At 40.9% G+C, this 11,470-nt stretch overlaps 1 protein-coding gene across 1 annotated transcript in view; it reads left to right on the top strand.

The window, feature by feature from the left end:
• Nucleotides 1–4,132: 4,132 nt before the first annotated feature.
• The window catches only part of NOL10 (nucleolar protein 10), a 53,385-nt gene continuing 46,047 nt past the window's right edge, over nucleotides 4,133–11,470 (top strand). The window contains exons 1-5 of the mRNA XM_055713931.1: nucleotides 4,133–4,285; nucleotides 4,753–4,798; nucleotides 5,521–5,619; nucleotides 6,405–6,482; nucleotides 8,353–8,390. Coding sequence (XP_055569906.1) covers nucleotides 4,220–4,285; nucleotides 4,753–4,798; nucleotides 5,521–5,619; nucleotides 6,405–6,482; nucleotides 8,353–8,390 — 327 coding nt within the window. The 5' untranslated portion in view covers nucleotides 4,133–4,219. The remainder of the gene's footprint in view (nucleotides 4,286–4,752; nucleotides 4,799–5,520; nucleotides 5,620–6,404; nucleotides 6,483–8,352; nucleotides 8,391–11,470) is intronic.

Raw genomic sequence — 11,470 nt, 5'->3', positions numbered from 1 at the left:
GATGTGTGTGATGGCATTCATAGAAATAGTGATTGTCTAATCTTCTATTTTTTTTGTTTCTTTAGACTATATGTTTTAACAATGAAAACAGAATTAGCTGATGTTTCAGTACGTACATCATGTATTTCTACCTATAAGAAGGGTCTGAAAGGTATAGTAAACATCATCACCTAGATAAGGCAGTTCTTTCCTATCTCAAACCAAGTACAGTTTTCACTGGATCCTTGCTGCAGTCTCAAGCCATGGAGATGCTTTGCGTGATTAATTTTAGAAATGTTACATTCTCATAAGCTTCTTAAATTTAGAATTCTGTCAGTTGACACTAGAGTTAACAGACGGGAAATGTTACTTGCTGCAGTAGCGCTAGCTGTTGGGGATGCTTCTGTACACACAGATATTATAGTGAATAAGGTAAAATCCAAGCTGAAGGGGTTGTCAGATTTCTAGATACTACAATATATGCTATTTCCTTCCTAAGTGTTTTTATTGCAGCAATGTCACTTTTCTTATTTTTTCATATGGAATCATTTGCTTTTGGTTACTGTTATTACAGTGGAAAATATTATGCTACTTAATTTATTGGTTTAATAGAAAATTATCAAAGAAACATTATATTAATACCTAAGCAATGTCTGACTGAATGTTTTCTATTATCACATTTTCTGGTTTCACTGTGACTTTTAAACGGTTTTTTCCCCCCATTATACATTTTTTTAGGCTGTATGAAGCAGCAGTGAAGGTGGAGGAGGGAAGGAGCATGCAGCACCACATGCCATGGGATATGGAGAGTGCGCCACACACTTTGGCGGTAACACAGCTGTGACAGCTCATATCTCCCCTGCCATTTCCCTGACTGATCCTTGTGATGCCATGTGATCTCAAAGCTGTCTAATTCCCCCATGATCATCATGTGTCTTTCTGCTCCCTTTGATCCATCAAGACACTGAACCTTTCTCTGGCTTTGCCTCTCTCTCTGTTTATGAGCACTTCCTCAGATGCCACACTAAGGAGCAAAACTCTGTCTCCAAACAGTCATTAAGAGTCCTGAAATATCCTACTTGAAGTATCTCCCAAGGCAAATTTCTCTAATGGATAACCAAAATTATTTACCTAGACAATTATGACATTGACACTAATGGGAATGTTAAGTTTATGTTTTAAGCTTGCAAATCAGCAACCACAGAGCTGTAGTTCTCTATAAAACAATTTATACATCTATCATGTGCATTACCTATTTAGTCCTCTAGTAATGTGTATGGGTTTTTTCCTCTGCTTAGAAAGAATCTTTTAAATCCTATTTCCTAGTTCTGTGTGTTTTATTATTATTGTAGCAATGTATTTAAAATTACAGTCTAATATATTTCAGTGAAGGAACTATTAACTAAGTTGATAATGGGTAATAAATTATTATTTGAATGGAAATATTTTTCTGTGTACTTTTAAGATCAGTGTGCAAACGACTTCTTTATTATAATTCTGTAGCGGTGTATCTATTTCTTAAATGTGTTATTTGGACTACTGGTTAATCACTGTCTCTGTACATTAAGTGCAGCAGAACCTCCCTGATGAATTGCTTTTGTACACTGAACATGAAATGCTGTTTCAATGTGAATGTACGTGGCAACTTGTACTTAACATAATGTATGTATGTGCTGAAGGGGCACTGTGCAGTCGTCATCAGAATCAGTAAAGGTAACATGCAGGTTGCTTATCACCACATTGTTGCACAACACTGCACCACCATGTCTGTCACCAGGTAATGCACATAGCAAATTCTGACAAAAGAATGAAAGAAAAAGCAAGCAAAATGATTTGCTCTTGGTTGAAAGCATCCTGTATCACACCTGTTTTCAGTCAGTATACTTACCTCCTCATCTATGTTCATCTGGATGGAAAATCTGAAAGCATATCATTACTACACACAACAAAGATTCATTATATATGGAAGCAAAATGCTTTGTCAAAGCTTCTCCTGCATTATTTAGATCCCGACTTATTTAACTCTGTAGCAAGTGTATCAGGCAGATTTGGCTGCTCTTAAGTTATCTGGATTGAAATGTTAGTAGTTCACATTCTAGTTGATCTTTTCTCCTTTGATTTTCTAAGAAGTCTTAAATGTATGACTGCCCAGGCTCAGATATATCAGCTCTTCCTGAAAACTAAATTTGACTGAAAAGAACAAAAAGTTAATTTCAAGCAACTTGAAATAAAGCACTGTTTACCGCTGTGCAGCCAGAACCTCTGAGTTCTGCCCTTCTTTGTTTGCACTGTGATCAGTTAAATGCATCTACAGAATGGACAAGAAGGTCAGGAATCCTTGTGCAGTCTCATCTAAAGAAAGTTATAGAATTCTCCAGTCTGTAAGAATCTCCAGTGTTTTACACATCTAGGAATTAATTGTAGGTTCAGTCCTCCTGACCCTTCGTAATGCCTTTCGAGGTGCCCTGGAGCATCCTAGTGGTCCTTCAGCTGCTGTTCCAGGATGGCACTGGCCTTCTGCACGGCTTGCATCACACCAACCAACCCCCTGCAGATGTCTGGAAATCCTTAGGGCACCCCGAAGAGCACAAGACCTCGATGTGCGGACACGCGAATTCAACTTTAAATACCTATTAACAGTTAGGGGTGGCCTAAGTGATCAGGCAGTGGAACCTAGGGAGGGTTGGGCTCTCCCCGAAGGCGTCACCTGGTGGCTGCTGCCCTACATTGCTCCTCAGGCTTCGTTAGCTGCATTTACTAGGGGTGAGATTCAGCGGCCTGAGCTTCTAGCGCCACTTGAGGTGTCCTTGCACACCCTGCCTGGCCTCTGAGCTGGAGAATCATAAAATCGTTTAGGTTGGAAGAGACCTAAAAGATCGACTCCAGCTGTTAACCCAGCACTGCCAAGTCCACCACTAAACCATGTCCCTAAGTACCGCATCTACGCGTTTTCTCAACACTTCCACGGATGGTGATTCCACCACCTCCCTGAGCAGCCTGTTCCAATGCTTGACAACCCTTGCAGTGAAGAAACTTTTCCTCATATCCAATCTAAACCTCCCAGGCTCAACTTGAGGCCGTTTCTTCTTGTCCTGTCGCTTGTTACCTGGGAGAAGAGACCGACCCCCACCTGCCCACAGCCTCTCGGGTAGCTGTAGAGAGCGATAAGGTCCTTCCTGACCCTCCTTTTCTCAGGAGACCATGGGTTTTCCATAGGTCTTGTGTCAGCTCCATCTATGTGCCATGGATACCATATGGCATCTCGAACGCCACTAGACAACCTACATTTAAGCAAGTGAAGCCTTAGGTCTCTGAAATGGGGGCTCGGACATCTAAGACCCACATAGGCACCTGTACTCGGGTACGGCGATCTCCCTCAGCTGTAACGCCCTGTAACACGAACTAGGGTAGAATCCCTGCTAGTCACGATATTGGTATCATCTTTGTTGCGATATATCATCCAGGGAATACCATACGTAAGGCTTACTTATGGTTGGATTCGATGATCTTAAAGGTCTTTTCCAGGCTAAATGATTCTATGGCTCCGTGATTATTTGTAACAGCTTCAGTTTGCATCCTGTACTGGTTATATGCCGTTGTGATTTTAACTGGTCCTTGAAGATGTACATAGATGGCATATGTATCATTTCAGTCCTTGTTGTTGCTGTTCTAAGTTAGAAATGGAACGGTCAGGAATTTTGCATGTCCCTTCTGCTCTAAAACCAGTGATGCTACAAAGCAATAAACCCGTGTCTTTTTCCGTCTGCTGACCAACTAAACCCCGGATTCACCGTTTTCCACAGGTAACGGACACGGTTTGCTGTAGGGCGAGAACATTAACCCTCCCCCACCAGGCCTGCAAAAGCACCTCCTGCTCCGTGGTGACCCGGCGGCGGCCGGCAGGGCACCACAGACCCGCCACAGCCCCGCCAGGCGGCGGCCCCTGCCCTCGGGCGGCACAAGATGGCTCCGGCCCGCCGAGGGGGGACGCCGCCGCCGCCCGCCGCGCCTGCCACAGGCGCTTCCCGCGCTAGGAACGGACGGGCGGGGAGACGGGCCGCAGCGAAGCTGTTCCGCGGCGAGCGGCGGCGCTGGCCAGGGGCGGCCACTTCCCTGTGCGGCGGATCGGGCCTGACCCACCAGCAGCCGGGCCGCGCCCGGCCCCGCCGCCGCCGCCAGCCGGAAGCCAGCCGCCTTCCGCTTCCCCTCCGCCCGGGAAGAGGCGGGCCGAGTCGCGGCCATGCAGGTCTCCAGCCTCAACGAGGTGAAGATCTACAGCCTCAGCGCCGGCAGGAGCCTCCCGGAGGTGAGCGGCCGGGCGGCCGGGAGAGGGCCGCCGAGCGGGGCGAGGGGACGCGCTGCCGGGCCGGGCTCCCCTGCGGCCGAGTGGCGGGGTCCCGGGCTGCCCGCCGGCGGCAGGAGGCTCCGGGGGCGTGCGGGGCCCGGCGGCTGGCTGAGCTGCCTCTTCTCCCTGCGGGCTTGTGTTGAGTGTAACTAAAACCATCCGTAAGGATTTCTTAAGCTAAACATGCGGTTTGAATGCGTGTATGTCTAACTTGTAGGTGTGTTATTCTACGGACCCTTAAAAACCAGGACTGTAAGTTTTCTCGGTGTGGCGTGGTTAAACTCATCAGCAGAAATTTTAAAATAATAAAGAAAAATATTATTAGCGGCCTAATGGACTTATGCTTCCAAGTTGGATAAACTTGTAAGTGATTCTCTGGTTCTTGCATGAATAATCTGCTCAAGACTGATTTATATATTTTCTTACAGTGGCTCTCTGACAGGAAGAAAAGAGCATTACAGAAGAAAGATGTGGGTGAGTTTTCCTGTCTCAGAGTCCTCAGTAATATTCTGCTGCACATATGCAACATGCAAACCCACAGGGAGACAGCTTTAGTAACTGATAGCTCGTATTTTAAAAGCTACAAAATTAAAGATATAAATAGTTACTTCAGCTTTCTGTATAGCTTTATGTGAATAAAGTATTACCAGTATTGTTTTAAATTCAGACATTAAATATCAGGGTTGTAGATGATGAATTCCATGTATAGCTTATGGTAAAGTCTGACTATAAACTCCTCATATATATATGCTAATCCTACAGTGCAAGAGCATTGTCATTTTAGCTTAAACTTGTTATACAAAATATATATGTACCATAGGATGCGTTGTACAAGGAACTCAACCAAAGAATAAGTGCATAGAGTTAGTAGGAGGATGTAGTACATCATACAACATCTTAGTTGTGTGAAATATATGATGAATATTTGCTACTACGTTATGTAATAGCTGGTTGCGTAGTTATCTCTGAATAGGCATTTATTTCGCGTGGAGGTAGTGTGCTTTTCAGGATTAACAGACTGTATTAATCTGCTTGAAACATGTCAATTATACTTGAAAAAATCTTTATACTTGAAAAGATATTAAGAGATATTTCCTATACTCAATTAACTCAACATGCTTCCGTAAGAAACTATTACATTTTTTTGGACCGATACAGTTGTGCTACCATTGCAAAACTTTTTTTTTTCTTTCTAGATATTCGTAGAAGAATTGAACTTATTCAAGACTTTGAAATGCCCACGGTCAGCACAAAGATTAAGGTATCAAGAGATGGACAGTATATTATGGCAGCTGGTGAGTTAATGAAGTGAGTCTCTAGCAGAGGTCAAAAATGCTAGAAAATCTTGATTGCAGAATGACAGTATTTCAAATAGAATTGATGGGTTCATTTATAAGTGGAGCATTGAACAGAGTTTTGGAAGCTTAAGATGTGATACAGTGGTTGTCTTGGTAGCAGTATTGTGAAATACTTCCTTTTAGAATACAGATGTTCTTAAATCATGAAACAGTTTGGGTTGGAACGGACTGTTGACAATCACCTAGTCCAACCACTCTACCACCAGGGGTTTGTAATTCAATTAAAAACGAAATTGTTTATAATACAGTTTAAAACTAATTTCTTAATTATTTTTATTGTACGTACAGAAATTTGCTTTAAATAACTTTTGAACGTCATTGTTCGAGTATTGTTTTAAAGGATGGAGGATAATGCTACGCTTTATAACTGTGAAAGGAGGATCTAACCATGAATACTTTAGTAGGTGTTAATAGCATAAGGAGACTTGCTCTTTCAGACTGACTGGAAGGTATTATTAAAATCTGTATGATGTATCTGGTAATCAGAAGAACCTATGTACAAGCAGGGTGCTTTCAGGCACCAAAGACAAAACTCAGGCCGTAAGGTTATGTTACTGAGGGTCATGTTTTTCCAGTCACAGAGACTTTGGTAAGATCAGAATAATTACAGTGAAATGCAGTAAAGCCTGTATATGTAAGACATTATATTAAAAAAAAAAAAAAGAGCTTTAATGTTATCTTTTTGTTTATTGTTTTTACTAAAGATCGAATTATTCTTTCAGGAACTTACAAGCCAAGGGTCCGCTGTTATGATACCTATCAGTTATCCCAGAAATTTGAAAGGTGCTTAGATTCTGAAGGTTAGTATAAGCTATGGCTGTTAGCACAAGATATCTTTCATATATAATTCAGTTCGGACTCAAGTAGAAATCTCCCTCGCTGCGCTGAGGAGACAGAATGTATTTTGGGAGAACACAAGAATCTAGATTAAAACATCACCTGGTCTTTTATCTCTGTTTTTCCCTTCTCCTCCTCCTTCACCATTCTTTACTCTGTTGGAGTGGTGTGAAGAATGTAAGATTTACCTTGAGCCAGTAAGTGTGGGGCTCAGAGTGAGCGTGGCTGAAGTCTGTCCTCTGTGCAGGGAATGTGATGTGGGTATGATGGCTGGGTAGTGGCCAGATCTCCCTTCTTTCCCCTTCTGTGAAGCAGTAAGGTGGGAGAAGGTACTGTGCTTGCATTGTCGTTACTGAAATGAGTTCTCACTCTTTTCTCTCTGTAGCCCAAGCTCAGTAGGTGAATTACAGGGTAAAGAGAATTCCCTGAGAATGGGTTGCTTTGTTTGTTTGGTTTGGTTTTTTGTTTGTTTTCTTGGAAACAAGATACTTAAGGGTAGGTGGCATCATCACCAAGGCCCTAATTACAACTTGTTTGCTACTCATTTGGAGGGAGAACAACTGTAGTGAGGCAACCAAGGAGCCATCTAGACAATGAGAAAGGGAGAATCTGCTGGCAGTTAGATGAGGGGAGGAGGTCAGAGCTGCTGTGGCTCTGAGTTTTGAGGTGCATAGATTTGGAGAGCAGTGGGGTTTTTTTGGGTGGTGGTGGTGGTTTGGTTGTTTTGGTTTGGTTTTTGTTAGAAGTCTGATGGGTGAAAACTGGGATACAGGGGTGACCAAAGCAATGAGGGTATGAGCACAGAGTGGCAGAAGTCCTAAATCATCATGGAAGAATGAAACGGGTTTAACTGTGGTGTATGTGAAAGTGATGTGAAAAATAAAAATTAAGAACGGCTAAATTAGGTCAGGAAAAGTGCAGTAGAGCATGATGGTGTTTCTTTACCCTGTGTGTCAGGACTACAAGGAGTAACATAAGGTGAAGGGACAGTGCTACAACATAGCAAGAGGGGAGGTGGTGTGGGCAGGGTTCAGAGAGGCTGCAGAGAGGAAGGTATGGCAAGAGTGAGACCCACTTTAGAAGAGTAGGAATCATTGTAATAGTAAATGCTTGCTGGTGATTAGAGCTTAAAGAACATTTTTTGGAACTGGCATCTTACTAGATTGCGAAAGTATGTTTAATTTGAAATGTAGCAAAGAGTCACTTCAGGTAACGTTTAAATGAGCTACTTCATTTAAATGGAACCAATTTAGATGAAGCAGCTACTCCCTAATGTTCCCAACCCAGCTCATTTAAAACTAGGCAAAGTTCAATATGTTGTAGTGTTTAGCAGGGATAGTAGCTTCCAAATCTGTGATATTTTTTGAGCCTTAAAACTTGTGAGAAAGTGCTGACCCCTTAGAAGGATTGTACATGCAGGTTTGTGCATAGTGTGTCTAAACTAGTGTCATTTTTTTTAATCATGTTTGATGGATTACATGATGTGGTCCATGGACCACACACTCACTGAAAACCATTTGATTAGGTCTTCCCCAGCCAATAAATACATGGTCGAGCGTTGTGTTGAGGAACATGTCAAGTACACAAGAATGATAAAAAGATTACAGGATGCTTCATATGTTTCTAAAGTTTTAGAAAACTACACTATTTTGCAAATAAAGTTATATAATTAAAGATTTTATCACAATGTCTGCATTATGCATTGACACCTGTGGGGAATACTTATATGACTAAAGGTTAGCACCAATGTAAATATTTTCGGGATTTACGCCAATGTTTGCAAATAAGTTTGCTGACCTAGTTGACTTAAAATTCTCTTGCTCTCTCCTCTAGTGGTTACGTTTGAGATTTTATCAGATGATTACTCAAAGGTATGTTTAATGTTTTCAGTGTATAAATGAAAAAATTGTTTAATATGTATATTAAAATGCATTTTCATATATAGTAAAGGCAGTCAACACAACTTTCAGAGTAGAAGAATTTTTGTTTCAGGAATTGTTAACAGGATAAACATTTTTTGTACATTCAAAATGTTGTTTCTGTGTCTCTTTGTATTATAATTTGCCTTACCACTTTTAAAGTCTTCTGTCTGTAGGGAAAAACTTCAAATAATGATCTGGCCTACAAACAAAATAATGTGAAAAACGGAATTAGGTGTTTTTTCTAGGGTAATGTTAAGTCGTAATCCTTTGTGACAAGTCATAAGCTGTTACACCATTTTTGAGAGGTGGGATAGCTATAGGTAAGTCAGTAGCCTGATTTGTCAGTGTTATTGTAGCTGTGATTAGCATAAGTATATGAATGAGGCAAAGATTGTGGAGGGGAGTAAATATTTTGGGGTTTTGTTTGTGTGTTGTTTTGTTCGTGTTTGTTTTTTTTTTTAAATGAATAGCTGTACCTGGAGGAAACAGTTGAGTTCTTAGGACCATCATATTTTGGGGTTTTGTTTGTGTGTTGTTTTGTTCGTGTTTGTTTTTTTTTTTTAAATGAATAGCTGTACCTGGAGGAAACAGTTGAGTTCTTAGGACCATCAGCTCTTTTTCAGGCCCAATTCAGTTACTGCTTCTAATGCTATTTAACACCTAGCTTGTTTCTTCAGCTGTAACAGTTGGTGTAATAAAAGGTGTTACTTCTTTCTGTAAATTTTGCTTTTCTGATTCATCAAAGTATTGTTTCAAATTAAACATTAAATTTAAGCATACAATTTTGCTGATTTCATTAGGACAAGCTGTTGTTTTTTGGTGTGTGGGGTTTTTTTTGTTTGTTTTGTTAAGTATTTATTTTAATACTTTTTTCTGAGAAGAGACCTTATCATTTCTGGTACAGGTTTGTTTCAATAAATTTTACTGTTTGATGAGAGACATTATCATCTAGCCTTCTGTCTTTAGTCTTTTCAAAAAATTTTCCAGTGAGACTTCCAAGAATGTGTCTGAATTCAAGTAGCAGAAGGCAGTAACTGGGACAGTATAATAGCCTCCCACTTAGCTGTCTGAGGGAGGTTGTTTCTGGTAATACAGGCCAAACAGTTATTTGGGAGACTGAGGAACACATTGTGTTCACAAATTTGTTTCTGACTGGTTACAAACAGTAAGGCTTGTGTGTGTGTTCAGCTGAAATTGGTACTCTATTTCGGACTGAAGCCCTGCTTTCAGTCCTTAATACAACCTTATGTTTAATTTGATTTTCCGAAAACTTACAAATCATTAGAAAGAAAACTTAATTTCAGGAAGCTGTCATAATGTTTTGATCATGTTAGAAAAAGGGAACATTGAGGAATTACATTTGAAATTCTTAGAATCATAAAAATATTGATTGGAAGGGGATCTTCAGGCGTCCTTTAATGCTTGAACAGGACTGTCAAAAACTGCAGGCATATGGTGGTTCCACAAATTCACTGAATAACTTGTTGTAATGCTGTACTACCTCGTTGTAAAGAATTTTTCCTTCCTGTCCAACCTGCCCGTGAAAATCTGAAATTTTCACTGTTGCTATGGCAAAGGGTTTGACTTGTCATTCTTGTAACTGCACCTCATTTGCTGGCTGCTATTAGGTTATCCTGCAGGGTGCTCTTTGCCTGACTAAACAAGCTAAGGTTCTCCCAGCCTCTCCTTCTTTTGTACATTTTGTGTTCTGCCCCAAACAAAACATTTGTTTGTCTTGGTAGCCCTTTTGATGCTCTCAACATCTCTCTTGAATTGGGGGCCCCAAAACTGGACACACTGCCTCATGCTTTGGTAGCACAAGGAAAACAGCTTCTCTCCAGTTTGCTCCCACTGTCTCTGTAATGTTGCCTTTTGAGGCTTATTTGCATCTTCACAGTGAGAGCACACTGTTAGCTTTTGGTTATACTGGTATCCATAAAGCCAGTTACACTTCTCTCATAAGTTGTAGTCTTGGACTGAGCTTCAGACTTAGGAGAGAGTGGTATCTTTTTTTTCTTTCACAGCCTTTTGCAAAAAGACCTGTATTTCTGATTGGTATTTTTGCCACACACTGGCGGCTATGCTTTTGCTACCCTCAGGTTGAAGTTTTCTGGCAGTGACCAAAATCAATTTAGTATGAAGGAAAGACAAACATGATTTACAGTAAGTTGTATGCACTGCTAATGACAGAGGACACAAATCTCTTCAAGTTCAATATTGTAGAAATTTATCTTAAAGTTGAAAATTACTAGAGGTAAAGCGATCACAAGCAGAACATCTGGTTGGTTTTGGCAGCTATCAAAAACTTTGTAAAATATCTTTGGAGCTAGAGCAGGTGAGAAGAAAATTCACTTTTGTCCTTGAAAGCAAACTGCATCTTCTCTCTTTCCTGGTACTAAGTTTTTGGTGGCTTACTGGTAGTGAACTAAGAGAATGTGATATGATTTAATTTTGTGTTCTCATAGTTCATGTAGCTTCTGTACTGCATGAAGATGCAGGCATTTCTTCTATAATGATGACAGAGAAAAGATTTGATCTGGGCATTGTTTCAAACAAGTAAGTAAAGAGCTTTGCTTGTTGTAAATCTCCAGTTAAAAGCGTAAAGGCATTAAGCATGCAAAGGATTGATTGGGATGCAAATTAAAAAGATCATTGTACAACGCCAACTGTGCAGCTGCATCGGTAATCTCGTATGAAATCATAGTTACGGGGACAGGTTGCCCAGAGAAGCTGTGGATGCCCCATCCCTGGAAGTGTCCAAGGCCAGGCTGGATGGAGCTCTGAGCAGCCTGGTCTAGTGGAAGGTGACCCTGCCCATGGCAGGGGGTTTCTTTACAGAAAACTATTCTGTAATTCTGAAAGATGATACTCTACTTGGTCTTGGACTAAGGTGAGTGAGTCCGTGGATAAATGTTGAAACACTAGGGTTTCTGGTATTAGAAAAAGCAGAATTAAGGGAGGACTTAATGGTATATAGGCATGAAGTACTAGCCAAGGTCAGTCTGTGTCTTGTAAGGGAGGAATATACA

Source organism: Falco cherrug, chromosome 6, assembly GCF_023634085.1.
Source record: "Falco cherrug isolate bFalChe1 chromosome 6, bFalChe1.pri, whole genome shotgun sequence".
In the NCBI taxonomy this organism is placed as follows: Eukaryota; Metazoa; Chordata; class Aves; order Falconiformes; family Falconidae; genus Falco; species Falco cherrug.
This window is presented reverse-complemented; position numbering and strand designations above follow the sequence as displayed.